Genomic DNA, 27,425 nt, shown 5'->3' with positions numbered 1-27,425 from the left:
CGCCGCCGCCGCCGCCGCCGCCGCCTCCCGCTCCAGCTCCGCGGCCCGGCCCGGCCGGCTCCCTCCTCCCTCCCCTGCAGCCTTCGTCTGCCCTCCCGCCGGCCGCACCGGGCTCCAGGGGGGCCAGAGGCATTGCGGGGTGGGGGGAGGACAGGAGGGGAGGAGGAGGGAGGGGGGACCCCCGAGTCGCCCCCTCTCCTCCCCCCGCCCCCCCGGCTCCATCCTCCGCCGCCGCCCGAGCAGCTGCGGGGCCGCCGCCGCCGCCTTTGCAGGTAACAGCCACCGCCCCCCGCTCGCCCCCTCCCCTCCTGGCCTCCGCTCCCTCCGGGCCCCCGGCCCCGGGCCTCCCTCGGGCGGGGGGGGGGGAGGCGGCGGCGGGGTGGGGGGGGAGGCGGGGGCGTCTGGGTTGTCACCGCGCCGGGGGCGTGGGCGGGGGCCGGGTCACCGGAGGCTCCGGTGTGGGTGTGGGTGGGGAGGCCGGGGGATGCCCGGCGCCGCTGACACCGGCACCCCTTCACTTTCCGGGGGAAGCTGGGGGGCGGCGGCGCGCGGGGGGCCGGGGAGGGTGTTCCCGGCCTAGCGGTACCGGCCGCGTCTGCGCTGCCCCGGCCCTGGCGCCTCCGGTCCCTGCGCAGCTCCAGCTCCCCGCCGGCCCGGGCCGCGCGGCGTGGGGAGGGGGCGCCGGCCGGGCGGGGGTGGCGGCGGGCTTATATAACGCGGGGAGCGCCCGTGCGGGCGTGTTTGGGTTGGGGGGAGGGGGCCGTCTGCCGCGCTCCCCGCCGCGGGGGCTGTCTGCGCGCGCGGGGTGGGGTGCAGGCGAGGATGCACCGGCGTCCCCCGGGGTCTCCTTCCTCCCCACCCTCCCCGGCTGTCGGCGCGCAGGAAAAGACGGCCCTCGAGGGAGGGTGGGGGTGTGTGGGGGAGGTGGGTAACGTGCTCGTCTGTGTTTTTAATAGTAGTGGGGTTTTAATCCGCTTGGGAGTTGTGTGCTAAGAATAGAAATGTGCGGAAGATGCTGGGTTTGGCGGATCCAGTGATGCTGTCGCTGCTGGCGGCGGCGGCGGCTCGGGCTGCAAGTAAACAAACCGGCCTCTTCTCGTCCACCTCCTCCTCCTGCGCATCGGTCTGCATCAGCCATGATGCTGACTGGGCCCTCAGAGCCCGAAGTTGAAGCCTGGCTGGTCGCCCCGTTCACCCTGACTCCCAGGCGGGGGTCACTCCTTGTTTGGGATTACCCGGGGATCTTGACTTTAGGCTGGATTGAGTCTCTTTGGGGCCGGGTCTTCAATACCGATATTGACTGTTTATCTTCTGAAGGCAGAGGAAAGGCTTACCCATAAGCCAAGGGTAGGATGCTCCCATTTCTTGCATCAAGAGAACCTTGTGAAAATAAAACCAACTCATTTCACCAGTGTGGTAATTGGTCGAGAGCCCAGTAGTTTGTAATGGATTACATTTTCAAATAGAAATTCACAGCGAAACCTATGTATCTGTATTAAGTAGTACTATTAAGAAGATGTTCACACTTTAGTTCATCCTGTAGCTAAAACATGTGAAATGATGACTTTTTGCAGTTTAATACCTTGCCAACTTCTTCAAATCATCATGTTAGGTATATGTTCCATATTTGGTAAGGCATGGTCATTTTATATCTTCTAGTAGGCTATAAATTACTACACAACCCCCCAGGTTTTGGTTTTGGTGGAGACATTAAATTAGGTTATACGTTGTTAGGAAATAGTTGAAAAAGCCAAAGTTGGAAGAGTCCCATAAACATGGTTTAGGAAAGTTTGTTTTCAGAACTTAAATTATCATTGCAGAATAGTACAAATGAAAACGAGTATTCCAGGAGATGGTCGTCTAAAACCAACACACAGCATTCAGGAAATGGTTGTCTGAGACAGGAATGTATTTTTTATTAAGAAATCTAATTCTTAGTAAATTATTAGCTTTCTGAGGTGAATGTGCAATACTTTGGAAGATATATATCAGAACTGTAGTTATTTTTTTTTTCTTTTGCCAACACATAATCTTGACTTTGAAAGTTTACCAAGGAGACTGTATTTGAAGATCTGCTTTTTGTTTGTCTCAGTAGGGTTGACCCCGATATCTTTGATTGGCTTGAGCTTCTAATTTTAAAGTGAGGGAGTGCGTGTATCACATGAGTGAGACACCATTGGAATTTAGATGACTGGAGAGCTATAGTTTTCAGTTGTTATGTTTGTGGTAGGTGTTTGCGGTAGTAGGTTTTCCCACAGCATTTAAAAAGTATCTAAAGTAATTCTACAAAAAAATTTAGGAAACTATTATTTATATCCATTTTGTCCCCTACACTTAGTCTTTCTGTAAGGATTACTTTAGTGAGTTGTTTTCCAACTGAAAATTCATTTTTAGTTTGACACTGATTCTTAGTTTAAGTTGTGTATGTGAAAGTACTTAAGGGTTCAGCTTTAGACTTTTTGGTTTATGTAATTTTATACCTGTAAAATATTTTAAATAAGATTTCATTCATCCTTCCAACAAATATTTGAGTGTGAACTGTGTGCCAGGAGCTAGTTTGATTAAAAACTTTATTTACATTTCATTCAGAAGATTACTACCATTAGAGAATTTGTTTTCAGCATCATTGCAAATCTAAACATGTTTTGGTTAAACATCCTAGGACAAATGTACTTAGCATAATAGAATCTTGTGCAAAGTAGGGATTTAAGATTTTTTTAAACTCTGGCTTTTGATTTAAACATATAAGAGATTTTATTTCTTAAAAATTTGGTGGAAATTTCCAGCTATTTGGTTTTCTTTAAAAAGAGGAACCTCTTTTATAAATTGATTTTTGTGGAAGTTTAGAGTTTACTTGAACTTTGCATATTTTTGTGAAAAGATAGCTACACTTTGTTGTTAAACTTTTTTAGTTCAGGAATTCACCCTTGAGAAGATAAGGCAACTATTGTTAACTCATGTTAATTGGATTTTTAGCATGATTTGATAGGATCTTGTCTTTATAATGTGATTAAGTTTTAAGCATTAAAAAATACTTGTTACAATAATTTATATTTGACTACCATAAGATACAAGACAGAGAAATAAACCATTTCTTTTGTTTTGACCAAATCAGTCTTAAAATTTGACTGGCATTTTTGTTTTTCTTAACATACATTTTAATGCACGTAATGAATTTTTGTAGATATGTGTTAGAATATTTAAATCATTTGAGCTGCTCTGTTTTTAATTCCAGCTTTCAGGAACGTGCACTGGTATCCTGAATCCTTGTTTTCTACAGCACGCACTCTTCTGTAGTCACCTGGAAGGATAGCCCTGAATCATCTGATGTTAACTGAAAATTTTATCATGGTCTTTCACATATGACAGTGCTAGGTCGGGTTTAGGGTCAATGTCAGCCAGTGCCTGCTGAGCACTTGCCACGTGCCAGGCGCTGTTCTAGGTGCTTAACGTGTGTCAATTGGTTTAATCTTCACAACAGCCCCTGCTACTTTTGAAAGTGGTTTTCACAAGAGAAAACACTTATTAACGCGGCATTATAAAAATCCATTTCTGTTTGTCCTCGTTCTGAAACACTTTTTTCCTTAGCGTTTCTCCTGAGTTGTTTGTACCTCTCATTAGACTTCCCAGTGACATACTCAGTTTCAGTAATTTAGTACAATAATTTCCATAGAAATCACGTTAATAGAGTAAAAAAAGTATATCATCAGATCCATAACATTTTTTTTCATTTCAGTTGTTTCAGAGGCCAAGTTCAATGCCTCAGTTGTTCACATATGTTATTGTAGTGCCTAAGTCTTTTGGCATTTAGATGTAAACAGGTTTCCTTTGCCAGGTAGCCTTCAAATAGTAGTTAATAGATAATATATGTCTCTTGACCTGTAGATTTGCTTTTTAGTGGTCTTTTCAGTACTCTATATTTATCACCAACTGCAGAGATTTCACATTTTCTGAAATGTGAAATGGGTGTATTTTGCTAATATTCAGAGGGAAAAGTAAAATGATTTACCAGAAGAAATCTCCAGAAGACTTTCAAGTGAGAAATTTTCTTTCGTATTAATTAAGAAAGCCTCTGACTCTGTTTGGGAGTCTAGGGGATGGGAAGGGGAGGAAATGGTATTTTGCCAGTATTGGAGTTCAGTTCAAATTTTGTATAAGTGGGATTGGTGTTTGAATGTCTCATCTTCCCAACTATGTATTAAACTTTTGAGGACAGGAACTGTGTATAATCATGATGGTGTCACTGAAGATGCCATCTATAAGCGAAGTAGGTACTCGGTGGATTTTAACTTGAAGAATCATAAATATCAACTCTGGAAGAGCTGTGAAGCTATTTAAGTTTGTCTAATACTACACTTTTATTTTTATGGCTAAGGAAAGTGAAGCACAGAGAATTAATTAAAGGACCTTATGTAGTGTCACTCTGGATGGGGCAGAGTTGGGAATAGGGACCCCAGTTTCTGGGCCTGCCCAGTGCTCTTTCTTTTTCTTTTCTTTTCTTTTCTTTTTTTTTTTTTAAGAATTTATTTGAGAGAATGAGTGAGAGAGAGAGAGCACAAGCAGTGGGTAGGGGGGCAGGGGATGGGAGAGGCAGAGGGAGAAGCAGACTGCCCTCTGAGCAGGGAGCCCCATGAGGGGCTGGTCCCTGGGATCATGATCTGAGGGGAAGGCAGACACTTAACTGAACCACCCAAGCACTGCACCCCGCCCCCCCCACCGCTGTGCTCTTTCTGATGCACCATTGTGATGAGCTTTGTCATAGGATTCCATACCTGTGGGGTAACTCTCAGTTTAATCCGGGGTAAAATCTGTCAAGCTGATCTTGACATTTAATGGACCATATATCGATTGTATTTAGTGTATATGTGCGGATTTTTTTTTTTTCATTTTATTGTCAGGGAGGTCCCCAGGGCAGATTTTAGAAGGATTTTACATGTGTGTTGGAAAAGTTTGGCCAGCTGTGCAACCGAAATTCTTTCAGTGGCAACCTTCAACCTGTTCCTGTTATATTACAGATGCCTTCACGTAGAGAGAAACCACACTAAATATAAGAAAGGTAGGGTAGGGGATCATTTGTCTATAGCTTGTTCAGTGGTTTAGGTGAACCAGAGGAATCCAATAGGCATTTTCCTAGTTGTTTCAATTTAGAGTATTAAATACAGCACCCAGCACAAGTTGTTTGTTTTTGTTTTTGTTTTTGTTTTTTTGGTTACTCATGGATGTGTTGGTTGAAATGGCATTCAAATGCCCTAAGCTGAGGTAGAGAAGAAGGGGAAATGCTCTCCATTTTTGTATGTATATTTCAAAGTTTGCCAAGTTGAAAGAACTGAAATTTTTTGTGAAAGTTGGACATCTTGCTTATGCCTATTCAAGTATTTTCCTGTAGGGTGAAACAGTGAAGATATTTATTAGTTTTAAGAAAATCCACAGTTACTGTACTCTGAAGAAAGGAAAGGTATCCAAAATACATAGTTTGTGTGGCTCACTTTCCCCATATGACAGGTTTATGAACAGGAGAACAACTATTAAGAGGGACAGACTGGCTGAGAGTTATTTGAAGTGCAGAGCAAGTTGCCTTGAGTTTCCCTTTCATTTCAGTATTTTTCCTTTCCCTCAAATCCTTTAAAGAGTTTTATATGACCTTATGCATTTATTATGGTATATGTTAGTTTCACCTATTTCTTGAAATCAATGTATTATGGTGACCCTTGACAATCATTTGTATTTCAAAGTAGCAATAGTCTCTTGTCTTTGCACCTTAGTTGGCCTTCATTAATTCAGTTTGGCCAAGCATAGCTAAAGAATATAAAAAATTGTGGTTCAGGGCAAGTATATTTTACATAGTATTAATTACAGCCAAGGATATAGTTTAGAGGGAGTTGTATTACGGACAGTATTGTGGCTTTAAACTTAGAAATTAACATGTAGGAAATTACTAACCTGTGAATCTTGTTCTAATTTGTAAAAAAGAAAATTGCTGGCATGCCTTTTAACTTTGTCAACCTTCTGGTCTTCTGTTGGTGTCATTTCCTTTGTGATGCCGCGGTTATATTTGATTTTTATTTGAAAACATTGTGTTTACTGGACTTTTGAAAAATAACTCCATACAGAAAAAAATGTTCGCCATGATTCACAAATGTTATACATACTTCTGAGAGTTCCTATTGGGTTATTTGGTAGAAAGCATACCAAACTGATAGAAGACTTGAATTGCAGGTGGTCACACTTGCTACTTGTCACTATCTGGTTATGGTAATGATGAGGGAATAATGGCGTTTTTGGTTGGTCACAGTTTGCCTGGGTTCAGAATTGTAGATGCTGTAGCTACTATACAGATTTGCTTCTGGAGTCAAATTCACAAATATGTGAAAGCACTTTGATAATCAATTATTGCATGGAAAAGATTTTTAAAAACTTTGTTTTGCTTGCCTCCCTGTATACTCAGTGTGGTCCTTGTTACAGAGTAGGCAATCGATACCTGTTTACTGACTACATATACATATGTTACATGTTTCTTGAAATGATATTTTAGAAAGATGTTTGAAAAACTTTGATTATTGCTTAAAACTGGCTTGTTGCCTTATGTAAACAAATATCTTTTAAATATTGTTAAAACTATCATTAAGAAAATATGCCATTCTTTCTCTGCCTTCCTCCCACAAAGATAATTTTGGGCAGTGTCGATGCTTAATTGTTTGGGAGTTGAAACTTGACCTCCTCTCAACAAAAAGTGTCAAAAAACGTGGAGAAAAGGAGGATAATTTTAATGTGTGCCAGTCCTCACAATTAGTGGAGGTCTATTGTAAACGTACTTTAATGAATAAGGAAGAATCGTTACTGTGATTTAAATTACTTCGTGTAGGTGCTTGCATAACATCTGAGTTTAGGTTTGCCTCTAAGGTGACTTGATAGTGCTCTCTGTTGACTTACAGTATCAGTGTGTCCTTCATTAGGTATGTGAAGCTACATCATTGCTCTTTCATCTGTCCGCTCATTCATTTATTCTGTGTTTGTTGGGCATATCTTATGTGCCAGGCACTGTCAAATTGCTTTACTAAATAGTAATGCTATTGATTGAGGTGCAAGAAGTGAAAATGTTTTGTAAATTGTGAAGTGATATTCACATGCTGTTATCATCAAATTCTCAAATAGTTTTGAATGAAAGTACCTTTAGTGTAACTGCTTTGTGTAAATTCTAAATTGAATCTGCCAAGAATTTTGTATGACATTTTTTAAAGAATAGACAAAATTAGATTATTCAGCAATGAAATATTTAATGCAATAGGCTTAAAAGAAAAAGAAACTAAATTTTGTCTGAGCTCATTGGATAGAACATATTTTTGGAGAAATTGGGATTGTAGGAGGAGGTGAAGTTCATGACCAGCTCATCATTTTGCAGATTAGTGTTTTTAGCAACGTGGAACACTGAGTGGGAAAGCGTAGATGACTTGGTACAAGAGGGTTGCCACTGTAGGGAAATTAAATCAAAGAATATGGTGGATTGCTTAAGACTCATTAGCATTGTGTTTATGCACACAAGACAGCATTTTTTTCTAGCCTATTGGTCATAAGTCTGGAGTAGTATACTTTGAATGTCTTTTAAGCTATTTTCAGAGAATGTATCATTTTAGCTGAGAGTCCCAGGAGCAACTTTAAAGCTCAATATTATGATTATGGGTAGAATTTAGTAACAGTTTAAGATGCAGGTGGATAAAGCCATTTCTATAATGAGTGGGCTTTTACTGGTCCTGATGACGATTATAAATTTTGTCCTGTTGATTTAACATACATTTCAGCACTTTAAATATATAAGCACTGATAAATATTTTTATCTAAAAAGTTTTTTGAAAGTTTCACTTTATTTTTAAATTTATTTATTTGAGAGTGGGGAGGGGCAGTGGGAGAGGGAGAGAGAGAATCTCAAGCAGACTCTGTGCTGAGCACAGAGCTGATCTCAAGACCCTGAGATCAGGACCTGAGTGGAAACCAAGTCGACACTCAAGAGACTGTGTCACCTAGGTGCCCCGAAACAGTTTCATTTTAAAACAAAATTCATTGATTTGGGTTGATGTGGATATCTCAGTATGTTGTTTTGTACTGAAGGGGTGGTGGTAGTGGAAATAAACATGTGCCTGGTTCTCTGGTCTTGGTTCCCTCACAAAGCAGCGATGTGACCTTGGGCAAGTGGCTTCATCCATCTAGACTCTGTTTCCTCAGCTGTAAAATGAAGGTCCTTTCCTGCTTTGAGATCCCAACAGTGAAATGTTGGCTTAAAAAAATGGAATGAATTTTGAAAATACTTTTTTTTAGTGTTCTTTATAGGTGTGTTGTAATGCAGATTATTTTAATAGAAAGGAATATATTTTATATATGTTTATTGGATTTGTATTATTTTTTGGTTATTACTAAATGTTGACCCCTGAGCTGTTCCATTTCCAATCTCAAGAATATTAAGATAGGAATTTTTTTAATCCAAATCATATAACTTTACAGTCAGAAACCAAGAAGGGCTTGAATGAGATAAGACCCCTTGCTACGGGTCCCACCAAAGAGAAGGACTACTTGCAGCTCTTCTAAAGTCATTGGTTTGCACTAGGGCTCCCAATATTTAATGTCCTTATAATTATTTATGTAGCATAAGGAGCTAACCCTTTTAGTTACCTAGTTCTGTATTATGGAGCCAGTTTTCAGGAAGTTATGTAAATCAAATTAAAATAATGTTTGGATTCTTTACTGAAGGTTTTTTGTTTTTGTTTTTGCCCATTTTTAGTGGTGAAATGAGTGTTGCCTTGAGTTATGTGGCCATTTTACCAAGGCCTGATATCAGTACATATTGCTAAAGAAAAAAAAAAGAGCCCTGTGGGTTCAGTAAGTTGAGGATTTGCTGAGATAAAAAAGGTTATATATATTTTGTATCTTTAATAGGTTAATAGTGATGTTTTAAGGGAAAGACATGGTTTGTAAAATTTTTCCAAACTTATTTGACCAAAGAATTTTTTTTCTTTTTTTATCTTTTTTTTTTCCCCCCTGGAATTCCTCTTGGTATTCTTTCAAACATATTTTGGGAAAATACATCTGGATTCTAGTATCCCTTTAGAGACTCTGCAGTAGCAGACCCCATTGCTTCTGAGGATAGTATTGGCCTTACCTGTAGGTGCTGAGGGCCCGTGTAGGGATGGTTTTCTGTTCAGTCACACAAACTTTGTCAGGCTTTCTTAAGACAATGTTAGTCGTGATTCCTCACTGCTAAATGATTAGGCTTTCTACTTAATTTGCATTGGAAAATGAGCCATAATTCAGCTCCAATAATAGCTGGGGAGTCTAACCTTGAACTTGCTGCTATGCACTATTTATCAAAACCCAGTTTGAGAAAATAGTATAGTTACATCGTCCATCCGTCCATTTTTCTGGTTATCTAAAATTTATGCCTGTGTTTTTGGACCATATAATGCCAGTGCACCCTGGACTACATGTTTTAGTCCCTTTCTGTGGAAATATTTTTAACTCTGTTTTATCTTGGCATTTTCCTTTTTAGGTTGAGAGGGACAATGAGAAATAGCCTTGTAAAACTCGTTAGTGTATATATAAGGATATTTTTGAGGACTTTGTTTATTACACTACAAGGTATCTTACAAAGACCCATGGGATAAATTTCAGATTTTTATTCCAGGAAAAATTGTATTCCTTCTGAAGCAACTTCTTTTTTTCTTTTAGAAAATATTTATGGATACTGTAAATATTGAAACCGATTGCGTTTCCTTATTTGCACTGCTTCCTGAAAGCTTTCCTGCTAAATATGTGGCCCATCTTTTGCGAATATGTAGACTTTTACTCTGGCTTCTTTTTATCTTAAGGCAGTATAGTTTTGGAGTTAGAACTGCAGGCTCTGGAGTCAGATGGCCTGGTTCAGATGTGGGCTCCATCATTCAGTAGTTGTGTTGAAATCAGGCATGCTGCTTAATCTCTGTGAGCCTCAGTTTACTCATCTGTGAAATGAAGTTAATGGTACCCTCCTGGGTTTACTGTGAAGATTACCTGAGAATAATAGTTATAAGCACTTGTTCTGGACACATCTTTGATACCCCATATTTTTTTCCACTATCATATTCTTTTTGTTTCACTTTGTGTATTTTAAAAAATCATTGACTTTGTATTATTTGTACTATTTTATTTATTGTAATCTAAAAATTCATTGTCATCTAATTCATTGATTGTCTAAAATATTTCTTGGAGCAGGGCAGAGTAAACATACATAAGTGCTGGTTTCTTAGCACATTGTGTTTTCCATAAAATACAGCTATTAAAAACATTCACAATTGCTTTGCCATAAATATTCCTAAATGCACAGAGATTTTGGAACTAGACATACATGAAAGTTTACTTTTAGTTCACCTAACTTTCATTCTCTTCCCTTTTCACCTCTGACACAGCACCAAACAGATTTTCTGTATTATTTGTATAGGTGTGACAGGGGTTTTCTTAAGACATTTTTTGTTACAGGCTCTTAGGTTAAAAGTTTCACTATCATTTGAAAGCTGTCACAAGACCAGGGAAGCCCGTTCATTATAGAACTGTTGAATAAATAAGTTCCCCAGTTTGAGGAGTTAGAGTTTTATGTGAGGTCAGGCCAGTTGAAGACATTTACAAAGAATTAGTTGTTTGTTATTGCTATGTGAGTTGCAAGAATGGAAAAAAAAGAAATTCTTTCTTCAATACTTCCTTCCAGGCTGAGTCATCACTAGAGAGTGGGAAGGGCAGCAGCAGCAGAGAATCCAAACCCCAAAGCTGATACCACAAAGTAGCATTTCTCCACGTTGGGGGCTCAGAGGGGAGCCATCATGAGCGATGTTACCGTGGTGAAAGAAGGCTGGGTTCAGAAGAGGGGTAAGTACTCACCAAAGCTGAAAGTCGCATGCGTGGTAAGTGTGCTCGTGGTCAGCGATGTCCTGGAAGTTGACATCTGTTCCGAAGCTGTTACAGAGTCAACGGACAGACCATGTCCAGTGAGAGAGAAATGATATCTAACTTATGTGTTAGGAATTTGCTTGTTTTTTAGGGATTCTTTGTAATTCTTGATTTTGATAGTTTATCATCACCGTTACGAAGACTTGGCCTCCTGGTATGTTGTGTGCTTGCATGTTACAGAAAGTTCGTGTTGTATTTTTCCGTGTCCACAGAGTCAACAATTCACAGAGATGTCTTTCGGATATTTGATATCTAGACAAGTGTATGACTTGTCTGCATTTAAAGACATGTAAATTTATATTAAGCCAGTTTGGGTGGTAGCAGAGGAGGGGTTAAGGCTTAAAGGGAAAGAGTTCACCCACAATCTCATGGCTTCAGCTGTCCTGTAAGTTAGTTAAGGAGAGTCTGAAAGTAAAAGACCACATGAAGAAAGGGTTTTTGTGTTGTGTGTGTGTGTGTGTGTGTGTGTGTGTGTTTCATATTTTTATTTTTCATGATCTAGCTTTAGTATTTCTTGTTCACTTGTTCACACCTACTACTTTAGATAAATAATTCAAATGCATTATTTTTTTAATACTAAAGGAAGAACTCTTCAATGTAAAACTTAGTTTATCCTCTATGAGATCACCTGCTAATGTGGTTAATATGTTTATTAAGAAATCTGGAGTGTAGACTAGTTGCCAGGCAACTAGTGTTTATCCACGTGGCTGAATTGAGTAAATGAGGACTGTTTCATTGTCAGGACTTTTAAGTTTCTGTGTACTGTATCTATTTTGTGATTAAAAGTTGCATTTTAAATAGTAATTTCAGTGTTCCTTGTGGGTCTGTAGTTAATTCCTGTGCTTGAAAAGCTGTTGTCAGAAGTTAAGTGGGATTATGTATGACTGAGTTTTAAAAAATCAGCCTTATTGAGTTATAATTTTCAGAACAATAAAATTCACCAATTTTAAGTATACACTTTGATGAATTTTGCTACTTTCATGCAGTAGTGTAACAAGCACTGCAGTTAAGACATCTGAAACATGTCCGTCACCCAAAAAGTGCCCTCACTCTCCGATGTGATCAGTCCTCTTTCCTTAATGCTGACAACCACTGATGTGATACCACTGGAATCTTCCTTTTCTAATATGTCTTATAAGTAGAGTCATATGGCCCTTTGTGTTTGGTTACTTTCACATAGCGTAATACTTTAAGGATTCATCCGTGTTGTTTTGCATATCATTAGGTTGTTTCTCTACTGTTGAGGTGTATTCTGTAGTTTGGCCATAACACAATTTATCTGTTAACCAGCTGATGGATATTTGTAGTTTCTAGTTTCTGACTATTGTGAATAAAACTGCTATGAGCAAGGGAGTACGTATCTTGGTGTGATGTGTTTTCATTTTTTCTTGGGTGATAACCTAGGAATGAGATTGCTGGTCATATGGTAAGTGTGTGTTTCATGATAAAAACTGTTTCAGCCAACTATTGTACTGTTGTTTCATTTATTGTACATTCTGTTATAAGTTTAGAGGGCTTTTTCAGATTTCATTGCTATATGAAGGCATTTTTTTCTTTATTTTTTAACTTGTCTGTTACATTTATTCTACCTTTCTTACTTTCTTTGGGATGGCAAATTACTTAAACCTTTTGGAGTAATACTTTATTAAGCTCTAAAATCTGCTCTCAAAATCCTGCACCATTGCGAGGATTAAGTAAGATAATGGATGTGGATATGTTTTGAGAGTTTTAAAACCAGTGTAAACTGATGCTGTCACCAAATTTTGCCAGAGATTTAGGGTGGTTCTTGAGTTTGTTTAATTAATTGTGTCTTGTCTGAAATACCGTAAGAGAAGGTTGGTATATAATGCATGGGATACAGAAACAAGAAAAAATGGACAAAGGTTTCTCTGTGTTTTTCCTGCATTGGTTAATAGTACACAAAGGTATGAAATGATAAATAAAAGTCTTTTCTACCCTCTACTTCTTCAAACTGGTTTCTCGCATATAGCCATTTTAGACCTTTTCTATTTTAAATTTTTTGGTGATTATTATCTCAATTTTATGTATAATACACTAAACTTTATATTTGAGTAATCTTACATAATCGAGTATATATCTATCACCATTGTGAAAAATGAAGAATTTAACTTGTAATACCTATTCTCTTCCTTCCTTCCCTGAAGGAGGGGAGAGGGCTTTGTGGTTACACTTCCAGCACTTGCACTCTTAATTCTAGAAAGTACTTAGGCATCATCTCTAAACTTGCCACTTTATGAGTTGAGACAAATTAGTACCCCTCACACTCTTTCCCCTGAATACCTCATGGTCCCCTCCCAGGTTGTGTCAACTGTAACATTTATTTAATGTTGTCAAGGTTTGTCATAGTTTAACTTGTTGATTTGGAGAAGCAGTAATCAATATTGTGATAACTAAATACTTCCTGCTGCTAAGAAAGTAGTATGATGGGCATGGTGGGAGCCATGGAGAACAAATGCTGGTATTCAAGATCAGGATGCACTTTAGTTTGGCTTCTAGTCTGCGCTGTACCAGTTTTTCCTGGATTTTCCAGTTGCCACATTGCCCCCCTGTTAAAGAGTGTCTGCTTTCTTTATCATACCACTTGGTTATGCAGCTTTTTAATCATGTTGACATTCTATTGTGAACCGACTTTTTTCTGGGTAAGATGCTCAGCTAATAGCATGTTATTTAATTGCATTCTTGGACACGTTCTCTGCTTTCTTAGATCTTGTGTCTTTCCCCTATTTGTTTTGGATTTATTTTACAGATTTGTTTTGGATTTATTTTACAATGTTCTAGAAGTAACTTTTTTTTTTTTTAATGTCCTGGAGTACTTTTTTTCAGAAAGAATATGTGGGGGCTTGCTTGTCAACAGAGTATTAAAAAATGTGCTTTTCACTTTCACACCCAGTACATGCCTTAGCTGGGTATAGAATTCAGTTGTGCAGCAGTTTTCCTTTGGAATTTTGAAGGTTGCATTCCATTACCTTTTGGTAACCAGTTTCACTGATGAGAGGTTTAATGCTAATAGGAGTACTTTCTTTCTGGGTAACTTGTTTTTGTTCTCTGGAAGCTTGTTGTGTCCATGCCTCTTTATCCTTGACGTTATGAAATTTAAGGAGGATGAGATGTAGTTCTTTTTAACTCATCCTGTAAAGCATTTGTGACCCTTTGGATACGCAGGCATGTGTCTTCAGTTCTGGGGAATCTTCTGTATTTCTTTCATTATTTCTTCCCTTCTGTGTTCTCTGTATTCTTTTATGGCTTTGACCCCTAGAGCGTCTATATCAATGTTCTGGTGTTACGATTTTTCTTTCACTTCCATGTCTGTTTACCTGCCTTGTTTGGAAGATTTCCTTGACTTTTTCTTTGAGCCCTTTACAGTTATCTGTTTCAGCTATTACTTTATATTTCTGGGAATTCTTTCTGGTTCATAGCCACCAGCTCTTATTTTACAGATATAATACAATTTTAATCTTAGGACACTAACTAGACTTTGTTTTTAAGTTTTTTGTCCCCTCTGAGTAATTTTTTCAGTTTGTTTATTTTGGTTCTTTTTTGGTGGTGTTAGTATTCCTCAGGTATCTGGTGGTTCTGTGGGTGTGTTTATACTTGTGAATGAAAGACTGAGGTTGCTGGTCGTGTCTCCTATTTGTACAATTTGTGTATTTTCCCTATGCTTAAGACAAGTTAGATTCACTGACTGAGGATTTGTGATGGCAGTTTTAACTGGACTCTTGAAAGCATTAGTTGAAATATTAGGGGAAACCAAACTGGGCATTTTTTCTCTCCACCATTCTTAATTTATTCCTTTAGAGATTTTCAGTATGATTTTAAAAATAACTTTGTGTTTTAGTCAAGCAAATTTCATTAGGTAGTCTGTTGTTGTTTGACCATATTTTGGTTCAAAGAATTTCTTCTAAAAGAGCATTATTGTTTGCTGCCTGTTTACCCTGGGCAGATAGATTTTCATCACCTGAGCTTGGGTGTCCTTGTTTGAAAATAAATATGATAACATCTGCTTTCTTTACCTCACAGTGCTGTGGTAAGCAATATGAGCTAATATGTATAGAGTATTTTTAAACTATTAATAAAAGTATTAGTAGAAAAGTTATATTAGCCCTTACTTTGCATATCAGTCCTTTTCCTCAAACTTATATTTATAAATCAGTTCTTATTAGCTCCTGTCCAGATTGAATCTTATTTTATTTGTACTTTCAATGTAAATAAGTTGTTCTTCAGTAAATATCATCCTGGAAAAGGAAAAAAAACAGACTTAAAGATAATTAATAGTACTGTGTGGGACAAATGCTTTCCTAACTTTGGTGATTGGTGATATATATCAATACTGAAACCTTTTTTTTTTCTGTACTTTTCTGGAGCAATTACAAAATGTAAGTATTAATTGAGATAACACATTAACATAGGATTGTTGGTGTTAGAGATGACAGTAAAGAAAACATCATGTAGCACACATGGAATCAAATGCCACCTGCATTTTCCTCTTTGATGGTCCTGGGACAGAACCTCACAGTTTGGTTGTACATCAGCATAGGAGATATCTGCATACATATTAAATGCCCGTTAGATGATCTCCTTCCCACAGACCAGCCCTGGGTATACTCTCAGTGACTGCAGATCTCTAAAGTTGATGTCAAAAGTTTTGCTCTCTTAGTTTTTTATCCCATTACAGCTAATGATGATATTTGCTGTGAAGAAACTTACCCCATTAATAAAGTGGGAAGTTTAGCCAGCTTAAAAGGTCTAAATTAGGGGCGCCTGGGTGGCTCAGTCATTGGGCATCTGCCTTTGGCTCGAGTCATGATCCCGGGGTCCTGGGATTGAGCCCCACATCGGGCTCCCTGCTCTGCGGGAAGCCTGCTTCTCCCTTCCCACTCCCCCTGCTTGTGTTCCCTCTCTCACTGTGTCTCTCTCTCAAATAAATAAATACAATCTTAGGGGAAAAAAAAAGGTCTGAATTATAGAATTAAGTAGACTGAAATACTATTAACAAGGGCTGATTGTACTTTATAAAAATCTGTTTGCTTAATAGTACTGTTTCTTAAAAGTACTGTTTCTTATAAGACTCATAGTGTCTTATAAATGTGGAGAGCCAGTTTTTTGATAAGTTAAAATCTGGGGTGCCTGGGTGGCTCAGTTGTTAAGTGTCTGCCTTCGGCATGGTTCATGATCCCAGGGTCCTGGGATCGAGCCCCGCATCAGGGTCCCTGCTCGGCGGAGCCTGCTTCTCTCTCTCCCTCTGCCCCTGCTTGTGTTCCCTCTCTCACTGTGTCTCTCTCTGTCAAATAAATAAATAAAATCTTAAAAAAAAAGTTAAAATCTGTAATGTATTGTTAGTCAACTCAAAATCTTACTGTTTTGAAATTGGTAACAAATCTAAGAGGTAAGGTTTTATCATTAAAAACATTTGAATTGATGAAAATGCTGCAGATTCTTTATACTTTTTGTTGCCTCAATATCTAACAAATTGAACTTCCATGTGTCCTGTGTGTGTAACCAGTTTGTGCTTTCAAAGAACTTGTTCCCTTAGTTTGCCTTGTACTTAATAGTTTCCAGTTCAAGGATATCCATAAACTGTGACCTTGGAATAATATTTGTTTTTTATCCTTTGAAATGATTTGTTTAGAGGAACTGGAATGTTAGTGTTTGGTAATTCCAAGCTAAAACTTCATGAGTCTATGAGTTTTCTCTAAAAATATCTTAATGCCACTATGCAGAATATTTTAGTAATGTGAAGATTGTAAGCTGGGCTATATTTTAATGTGTGATTGTTGTGACCTAGTCAGTTTTAAGCTGTTACAGAAAGCAAAATACACAATTTGTTGGGTGCTCATCCAAGTCCAAGGACCTTCTCCTTTACTCTGTACATACTTGTGTACCTTTTGTTCATGTTTTATTCACAAAGTGAGTTTTGAAATAAATTATCAAGTGATTATGGAAATAGAAAATGACAGTATGATTTCTGTTTACTACTCAGCAGCAAGCATTTTCCATAGAAAGTAAAGAGCTGTGATAGTGACTGAATAAATCACGATAGATTAGAGAAGCTCATTTTGACTATTGATGTTACAAATGGAGCATAAACCTGAAAAAATCAAATTTATTTTCTAATGGCATTGGAACTCTGAGATTTAATGTATTTACAATAATGTGAAATTTGGGGTGCCTGGGTGATTTAGTTGGTTAAGCATCTGACTCTTGATTTTGGCTCAGGTCGTGATCTCAGGGTTGTGAGATCAAGTCCCAGGCGGCCTCCATGCTAGGTGTGGAGACTGCTTAAGATTCTCTCCCTTTCCCTCTGCCCCGAACCCTTAAAAACTGTGAAATTTATTTTTCTCATAATTTGGATACATTTACTTTGGAAATTTTAACCAAGTAAACCAAATGGAGAGAACCATCAAATGATAAGCTTTCATATGCATTCTAGAGTTACAGAATTGAGAGCTGCTAGGGGTGCCTTGTGGTGCATTTTGTTGTCTCAGACTCTTGGTTTCCCTTCAGGTCATGATCTCAGGATCATGAGATTGAGCTCCCAGTTGGGCTCTGTGTGCGGCGGGGAGTCTGCTTGAGATCTCTCTTACCTTTTGCTCTACCCATCCCCTTCTTGCATGTTCTCACATACTCTCTTTCTCAAAATAAATACATAAAAAAAAAAGAACTGGAGCTGCTGTTATGCACGCTCACACTCATACACACTCCCCTTCCCAATAAGCAGTGAGTTTTGTGTATTGACCTTGTATCCTGCAGCCTTGTTAAATTCACTTATTCATGTTAGTTACTTTTACTAACATGAATTTTTTACTAATTTTCTGCATAGATGGTCAAGTCATCTGCAAAGAGCCACAGTTCTGCTTCTTCCTTTGCAATTCTAATGCCTTTAATTAACTTTTCTGGTCTTGTTTCGCTGGTTACAAATTCGGGTGCAGTTTTGAGTAAAAGTGGTGAGGGTAGACTTTCGGCCTTATTTCTCATGTTATTGGGAAAGCATTTTTTTACCATTATCATCATAATATTATGTAATAATCACTGTTTTGTTAGTTGTGGGTTTTCTATTGCTGCCTTTAGTCAGGTTGAGAAAGTTCCCTTCTATTCTGGTTTGCTGAGTGTTTTTATCATGAGTGGGTGTTCACTTTTTTCAAAAAGTTTCCCATACCTACTGAAATTTCAGGCTATTTGATTTTTCCTATTATTCTGTTAATATGGTGTATTAGTTTCATGGCTAGAATAAATCCCATTTGGTCATGATGTATTATATTTAATTTACCAGTTTTGATATACTAATATTTTGTTAAGGATCTTTTTTTGCATTTCCATTGGTCTGTCATTTTCATTTCAGGTTTTGGTATAATGACTATGTGGAACTCCTAAAGTATATATATTGGGAAATATTCCCTTCTCCTTAATTTTTGAAGGAATTTACATAAGATGGGGTTTATCTCTAATTTAACATGTTTGGTAAAATGCATCAGTGAAACCATTTGGGTTGGAGCATTTTTGGTGAGATTTCTGATAAATCCAATTTCATTAATAGCTAGATATAGGACTATTCAGATTTTTTGTTTCATCTTGTGTCAGTTTGGGCAAATTGTGATTTTTTTTTTTTTTTTAGGAATTTGTCCATTTCATCTAAGCTGTTGACATATTTGGCATAAAGTTGCTCTTAATATTTCCTTATTCTTTGTTTGCAGGATCTGTAATGATAATCCCTTTATTAAATTCTCTCTCCCTCTTGTTTTTTTCTTTGATCAGTTTTACTAGGAGTTTATACATTTCACTAATCTTTTCAAGGAGCCAAATTTTTGCTTTGTTTCCTTTGTCCTTTTTTTTCTATTTCACTGCATTTGCTCGTTACTGTTTTATTTTGCTTGTCTTTTTTTCTGGCTTAGGGTAAAATGTTACATCATGGATTTTAAACCTTTTTTTTTTTTTAAATATAAGCACTTAAATCTGTGGATTTATCTTACTTGACTACCTAAGTATGTCCCACAAGTTTTGATGAAATGTGTTTTCATTATTATTTAGGGTAAAATGTTTCCTAACTTGCTTTGTGATTTCCTCTTTGAACCATGGGTTATTTAGAAGAATGTTGCTTAATTTGAAAAGATATAGGAGTTTTTAGATATCTTAGTGTTTTGATTTCAGCTTTCTATTTGATTGTAATTACAGAAGATACTATGTAAAATTTCAGTCATTTGGAATTTTTTGTTATTTAAAAAAAATTTTTTTTATGGTCCACCATATGGTCTCTCTTGATTTTTCTGCTGTTGTGGGTGTAGTTTTTTATAAATGTCTGGTCAGCATGGGTTATAGTGAGTCATATCTTCTCTAACTTTACTGATTTTTTTTTCTTTAGTTCTATCAATTACTGAGAGAGAGGTAAAATCTCCAACTATGATTGTGAATTTACCTGTTTCTTTTTTCTGTCTATTTTGCTTTATATATTTTGAAGCTCAGTTACTAGATGCATTCACATTTATAATGATTATATCTTAATGTATTACATCTTTTATGCTTATGAAAAGTCCATCTTTTTCTTTGGTGTAATACTCTTTGTTTTGAAATTCAGTGTGTCTGTTATTAATATTATAACCACTCCAGACTTTTTCTGATTAATGTTTACATCTTATATCTTCTTAAAATGTTATTTTACATTTATTTATTTACTTATTGTTATTTTACATTTAGCTTATCTGTGTTTTATATTTAAAATGCCTCTCTTGTACACAGCATATTTTTGGGTCTGGTTCTGTTTTTTTTCTTAATCTCATTTGACTGTCTTTACCCTTTAATTTAGACCATTTATATTTAGAACATTCATATTTATTAAGGTAATTATTAATATGGTTGAGTTTCCTTCTTCCCATATTCCTGCAATTTTTGGGTTTAGAATTTTTTTACTTTCTCATTTTATCTCTGCTATTGGCTTGTTAGTTATACCTCTTATTAAAATATAAAACAAATCTATGATGTTGATTTGATTGAATTTAGGTCTTCCATTTTGTTATTTATTTTCTATTTGTCCTATTTAAAAAAATTTCTCTGCTCGTGTATATATAGGCTCTATAATATCTGTATAAATAGGTGTATGTATATATACATATAAATATGTATGTGTGTGTGTATATATATATATATATTTTTTTTTTTTGACCTTCCCTTGGGTTAATTGAAATTTTTTTAGTATTTCATCTAATGCCTCTGTCAGTGTGCATTCTCAGTGGAAAGGAGGATATTTCCCCCAGGGGGGCAAAGTTGGTTCTGGGGGAGGGTGCAAAAAATGTAGATATTACAGTTGTTTGTGCCTTTCCAATGGGACACATTATATAAACATGTTAACATATACATATGTCTGTGGTATTAAAATTTCATATGGGAGGGTAGAGTGGTTAGAAAAAAAAAAAGCCTAGTCTTGTTAGATGGGCCGTAATAGAAAAAACTGAACTGCTCTGTAATCTTGCATTATTTATTTAATGGTTGTTGGAGGGCAGTGGTTTTCACCCAGGATTATTTTTCTCCCTAGGGAACATTTGGCAATGTCTGGGGACATTTTTGGTTGTCATGACTTGGAGTGGGTGTGCTATTGGCATCTAGTGGGTGGAGGCCAGGGATGCTGCTAAATATTCTACCATGTACAGGACAGTTCTCCCCTAACAAAAAATTTTCTACTCCAAAATGTCACTTGTGCTGAGGTTGAGGTTGAGATTATAATATGCATCTCTAATTTATCATATTCTTTACTGGGTTAATATTTTACTACTTCATGTAAAATATAACATCCTTGAGCTACCATAGTTATATTTACTCCTCCTGAGTGCCTTGTTCTAATATATATTAGATATGAATATGTTATAAACTATGATACAATATTTTAATTTTTGTTTTTTTATGCCTTTTTTTGTGTCTTTTAAAGAAGAGCAGGACAAATACAGTCTATTATGTATACTTACCTGCAGTGTTTCTATTTATTTCTTCCTGTAGGCTTGAGTTTCTATCTGATAATGTTTTCCTTCAGTCTGAAGAGCTTTCTTTAAGAGCAGATCTGTTGGTGAATAGTACACTCATATTTTTGTCTGTCTTAAAATGTTTTCACCTTCATTTTTGAAGGATTTTTTTATTGTATATAGAATTCTGATTTGTTAATTTGTTTCCTTCATCACTTTAAAGATGTCATTTCATTTTCTTCTGCTTTCCCTTGTTTTTGATGAGAAGTCAGCTGTTATTTTGTGTTGTTACCTATATATAACATGTCATTTTCCTTGACTGCTTTCAAGATTTTTCTAGCTTTGATTTCAGCGGTTTGAATATGATGTGCCTACGTGTTGTTTTCTTTTATGTATCCCATTTTGGATTTACTGGATTTTTTTTGTTTGTTTTTTGATATATAAGTTTACATTTTTCACCAAACTTGGGAAGTTCTGTTGGCCATTATTTCTAAAGAAGCTTTTCTACCCTGTTCTCTCCTCTGCTTTTGGGACTCTGGTTATACCCGTGAAGACTACTTGACAATGTCTCATAGGTCAATTAGGCTGTGTTAATTTTTTTCAGTATTCTTTCAGCTCTAGAGGTAGAATAATCTGTTAAGCTATTTAGTTCACTGACTCCTCTGCCATTTTTCTCCATTTACTATGACTATATTTTCTGTTAATTCCTTGGATATTTTTATAAAAGTTGCTTTAACGTCCTTGTCTGCTGACTCCAGCATTAGGATTTTCTCAGAGTTGGTTTCTGTTGACTGCTTTCTTTCTTTGCGTACTTTCTCATTTCTTCATATGTCTAGTAATTTTCAGCTGCATTCAGTTCATTGTGATGATATACTTAACAGATTTGTGATCTGTTGTTTTCTCCAGAGACTTTTTGTGATAATTGGTACTGTCCTTCTATTCAGACTCAACACTTTATTTTACCTATTGTGAAGAGGATGCTGAAAGCTGTTCTCTCCACTTTTTGATTTTTGCTTTCAGGCTCACTAGAGTCTTTTCTATTCATGCACAGCTCAAGGTTTAGCCAGAATTTGGGTTGAGTTTACAGGTAGGTTTTTGGGCTGCCCCATGTGTCTCCCTTATTTGTGGGATATCTCTCTTACTTTCCAGCCATTTTGGCATCTCTGACTCCAGCATCTGACTCCTTAAGCCAGCAAGACTATAGTTTTCTGCCTGAATTGTATCCACCTTAATTGCAGGGAATGGGGGAGCCCCTCAAGCAGAAAGCCATATAAATGCAGATCTCACGCAATGCAGTTCCTTGTTTCAGGTGCCAACTTCCCTCCAGGTTTTGCTTGCTTTTGATGCTTTCCACTGCCTTCAACTATTTGTTATTTATATTTTATACAGAGTTTATAATTTTATGTGGGGGAAGATTGATTAGTAGAAGTCACCCGACTTATATTCTGATATGTATATGCTTTAATGTATGGATATAAAAACTTGTTTAAGTTTTATAATTCACTTAATTTTGTCATGGAATTGCTCATAACAAGTTATGTGAAGTCGAAATTTCATCTCCATTTATATTTGAGGAAACTGATGGTTTCAACTAGTTGAGTTCCTGTCACCTGGAAACATAGCTGACCCTTTTTTTTTTCGAGTTGAATTTATAGAATTATAGGCTAGAAGAGACTTTAGAAGTAATCTCGTTTTATACCCATTTATCTTCCAGATTAGAAAACAGGTCAGTTTTTGAGTTAGGGGCTTAGCTTGGACCAGTAGTTGAGATTTCTTTATTGCCAGTTTTATGACACTTTATATTTTGTTTCTTTCTGACACTCAGGCAGGTATTGGAGTTCTTTTTTTTTTTAATTCTTTTTTAAAAAGTCTCTTATTAGTACCTGGTGAGGGAGGGGCATAGAACTGTTGGACAGGAGGAGAGTTTAAAACCCTGTGAGAATAGAAAAGGGAGTATCTTCCATCTGGTGGAGTCCTTACGCTACCTGAGTGGTATCACTTATCATTCTGTGTCCAGTGGGGAATGCAGGGAAGCCATTCCTCTGGAGCTTATTGCATTACCTCCCTTGGAGAAACTATTTTTATTTCCTTTGACATAGAGAAACATTTCTTTAGTTATATGTTCACATTCTGTAATCAATCTCTTATCTTACTGATGTGATTAACTGTGTACCTACCACCATGTTTTCTTTTATGTATGTTGTTGTTAACGCCTGTTTTTTTACTTGGCATATTTTTTTTTCCTGTGTCTTTGTCAATGAAAATCTTCTGTGTCCTTCAGATATAAATTCTAATATAATCTCTGTTTTTTCCCAGATCACACAGTCATACAAAGAATGATTTCTCTAGTCTGTAGTATTATATCACTTTGCTTCCTTGTGGCATTATATGGGCTCTTACACAGTTCCATTATTTCTCTTTGTCCATTGTCAGCTTCCTGAGGGCAGGAACTGTGTCTAATACAACTGTATTTTGCATCTACGGTCTACCAGTAATTTGAACATAGTAGGCTCTTAGTCTTTGAGTGAATGAGGAAGAAAACAGTTTTAGAAGGTCAAGTAGCAGTATGTCACGGATTTCAGGGCAAGGAACTAGAATTGGGACAGCAGGGGCAAGGTAGGGAACGCAAAATAGATCACAATTATAAAAGCAGCCTGTATCTAGGATAGGGTTTGGTAAGGGCTATGCTGGGATTCTAGATCATGTTTATCTGTCAAGCTTTTGTGTGAGGGAAAACAGAACTAATGGTAGGAATTGGTAGAAATGACCAAATGGTTCTTCCTGGCCGAGGTGGCTGCACAGGATTCTGCTTGTCCCAGAAAGGATTATAATATATAAGGTATCCAAAGCAGGTAGGTGCACTCTGGACACTAGAGTGAGAATAGAGTAATGGTCATAGTTCTGGAATATTTATCCACATTTTACTCTTAGAACTGCAAAGTACTTCTGAGTTCAAGACAGCCTAGAAGAATCTTTTCTACCATGTTTCTGATGGATCGTTTATCTCTGATATTGTGGATAACTAAAATCTCACTATGTAAGGCATAACTGTTTCATTATTTAACAGCTCTGAGTACCAGTGGGCTTTCTTTTGCCCTCCTGAGCAATATAAAACAAGTTCTGTTTTCCATAGGATAGGCCTTCAGGTATTTCAGGATTGCTGTGATATCTTCCCTAAAATCTTTTTAAGCAAAATGTTCTCTTTTTTTTCATTTGTTCATTGTATGACATGGTTTCTAGCCCTCACACATAATTTTGGTGTCCTACTGTTTAAATATCTCAGTTTGTCAATGTTTCTCTTAAAAATGCAGTGCCCAGAAGTGAACATAATCCTGTAGGTGTGGTCAGTGCAGAGAAGAGCACAACAGGACTGTTCGTTCCCACAGTATGTATCATAGGAGGGCCATCACTGCAATCCAAGGCTATAGTCCTTTTCTCAGTTTTAACTTTCAAAGGAACTTTTATTATGTGTTGTTTATGCAGATCATTTGCATATGCCAATTTGTTGTCCGCATGTTACCAGTTTACATTCCTATCACTAGTATGTAAAGGTTTCTGCTCTCTCGTGCCATAATTATCACTGGGTGTTATTCTTTTTAGTTCTTGCCATCATATTGCTGCTTTATTTTACATTTATTTGTTACTGAGGTTTAACTTTGTTGTTAGTGCTTTTAGCCATTTTTTCTTCAAATGAATTGCTGGTTTCTGTCCTTAGTCAACTTTTATATATGTGGTCTTTAGTCAGTTTTTATACATTTTATATGTTATTTATTTGTAAGAACTTTTTGTATATTCAGGATACCATTATTTTGCCAAGAGGTCAACTACAGTCCTCCGCTCTACCAGCTGAGCTATCGAAGGGACCAGGATACCATTATTTTATTAATCATTTTGTTGTTACAGATATTTTCCTGGCTTGAATATGTATCTTTTAACTTTATGTTTTTGTCACGTGAAAGTTTTGTTAATTGTTCTGCAATTTAATATATCAGACTTTTCCCTTCCAAGGAGGCCAATGAGGTCACACTTAGAAACTTTTGCCTTGTTTTCTTTGAGCATCGTTGTGATTAAAACCATTTGTATTATCTACATAATATATTAATTCCTTTTGTAAAAGATCCAAGCAGTATATAAATAAGCAGAGTGTGATATGATTCCTCCACTCCCAGTTTCCTTCTCAGAAATAACCACTGTCAAGTGGGATGTGCTACCTTAAAGCCAACATTTTTCTTAAAATAGGTAAGAAACAGAAGGATACATACCAAACAATAGGTAATATTTGTCTCTTGTCAAGAGATTGGAATCCAAGAGATTAGGTGGGGGACAGGAAGAGGGATAATTAAAGAAACCAGACTTTTACACTTTATTCTGTATACACATTTGGATCTTTGTTTTATCTCATTTTGCGTAAATGACATCATAAGCACTTAACAGTGTATCTTAGAGATTTGTCTATGCCATTGCAACGTGGTTACTCAGACATTTTGAAAAAAGTGTCTAACTTGATATAAGTTGCTTTTAGATAATCTATTCTTCTCATCCATCTACTTTTTTCACTTTTAAGTACTCATGTACTGTCAGTTTAGTCCATGGTTAAGAGGATGGACTTTAACTTCAGATCTTGGCTTTGCCATTTATTAGTGACTGGGCAAAATACTTAATATGCCTTACATTTCTCATCTGGAAAATGGTAATGATAACAAGTGGTTGTAAGACTCCTGGTTAGCCCTTAGCACAGTGCATGGGACATACCAAAAGGTTAGCAAATAATAGCTATTATTTAATAATCTGTTATAGGATATTGCTAAATTTCCCATCAGCTTTACTAATATTTAATGTTTAGGCTCTTCCATTATTTTCCTCTGTAAAAACAATAAGCATACTTGCCCTTTTCTGTTTTTTTTTTTTTAAATCCCTTCTGATGCTTTGCATTTCTCAGAGATTATTGATGCTAACTGGAGCTCAGCCATAAGTCTCTTACTGTCTTCTCAGCACCTCTGGCCATCAATGTTGACATTATGATATTTCTCTTTTGAGAAGATAAGTGTAAAAGAGGAGTTAATCAGTATTCCTTTCCTGTTGTCCAGGCCTGAATACTGCACTCTCTTCCTCTGGCTTCATCTTTTGTAATTTTGAAATTCATGTTGGTCTGTAACTATTTTTTCCAATTCATTGAGGACTTAAAATTCTTTCAGTTGTTCTGTGTATCTGTTCTTCGTTACACTTCTATCTTTCCGAACATTTTTTCCTGTGTTAAATGAACTAGTGCTTCAAGCAACAAGTGTATGTATTTTTTTCTTCCTCACTCTGGGTTGGGTAAGGTCAAATGATAGTCACATTTTAATCCTGTGGTTAAATTTTACTAAAACTGTTTGCCCTACAAGAACACTAATTTCCTTATCTTGCATAGTTGGAAGCAAATACATTCTATCCAAAATTCATTGGCCAAGAAGTAGAGCTTCAGTGTACTTTTTTTTTTTGACTTTATAATATTAAGCAGTAGAAAAACTAAAAATGAAAATAAAAGTAGTAAGAATTGGGAAGAAGGGGACGCCTAGGTGGCTTAGTCATTAAGCGTCTGCCTTTGGCTCAGGTCATTCCTGGGATCGAGCCTGGCATTGGGTACCCTGCTCAGCTGGGAGTCTGCTTCTCCCTCTCCCACTCCCCTGCTTGTGTTCTGTCTCTCGCTCTTGCTGCCTCTCTTTCAAAGAAATAAATAAAATATTAAAAAAAAAAGAATTGGGAAGAAGGGTGAAGGGGAACCCAGGTTTTCACTCAGAGTGGGAAGTCAGTTGATGTGGTTACAGGTGATAAATCAAGAGACAGAGGCGTAATACCAAAAAGATTAAAAGTGGCTGTTTTTGAGAGTGGAGAAGAGAGGGAGGCTACATGTGTTGTGTGTGTGAGAGCGTGCGCGTGCGCAGGGCAGGGAATGGTGGAAGAGATGCTTTTGTTTTTAAGTTTTCTGTTCTTTCATATGCTATTGAATTATTGTTATTGGTGCATGTATCAGTTAATAATAATAAATCTTATCCAGCATGATGCCAGTTTATGAAAATAAAAAAGTACAGTTTTGTATATTGATGTATGTTTAAAAATTGTTTGGAAGGAAATATGCCAAATATGAAAAGTGATTATTTCTGGGTAGTGAGTTTTTTTCCGTCATTATATTTTTCTGTATTTTGTGTAATTTCTAAAGAGAATATATTGCTTTTATACTTACAAGAACTGTTATTAAAGGAAAAATATCTAGGACCTCCTGGATTTAATTTGTCACGCTTATTTGGCATCAGTAGGACTGTTTTTTATTTATACAAGTACTATAACTTTTTTTTAATTAAAGGAATTGTACACCATATTCTCTAAATGTTTGTAAATGTATTAGTAAGGCAGGCATTCTGCTAAAAATAACAGAAAACCCAGCCAACAGTAACAAAACAAAGACTGGTTTATTTTTTTCACTTAAGAAGGGTAAAGGTGAGCAACTGCTAGCTGTTT

At 37.0% G+C, this 27,425-nt stretch overlaps 1 protein-coding gene across 3 annotated transcripts in view; it reads left to right on the top strand.

Moving 5' to 3' along the window:
- Positions 1-211: 211 nt before the first annotated feature.
- Positions 212-27,425, top strand: part of AKT3 (AKT serine/threonine kinase 3) — a 316,408-nt gene continuing 289,194 nt past the window's right edge. For all 3 annotated transcript variants that reach the window (XM_088017172.1, XM_088017171.1, XM_028111550.2), the window contains exons 1-2: positions 212-272; positions 10,727-10,884. In XM_088017172.1, coding sequence (XP_087873298.1) covers positions 10,839-10,884 — 46 coding nt within the window. In that variant the 5' untranslated portion in view covers positions 212-272; positions 10,727-10,838. The remainder of the gene's footprint in view (positions 273-10,726; positions 10,885-27,425) is intronic.

The sequence above is a fragment of the Eumetopias jubatus genome, unplaced genomic scaffold (assembly GCF_037043125.1).
Source record: "Eumetopias jubatus isolate StellerSeaLion01/CBP00866 unplaced genomic scaffold, mEumJub1_p1.0 scaffold_12, whole genome shotgun sequence".
In the NCBI taxonomy this organism is placed as follows: domain Eukaryota; kingdom Metazoa; phylum Chordata; class Mammalia; order Carnivora; family Otariidae; genus Eumetopias; species Eumetopias jubatus.
Note: the sequence above shows the minus strand (reverse complement) of the source record. Positions and strands in the feature narration are given on the sequence as shown.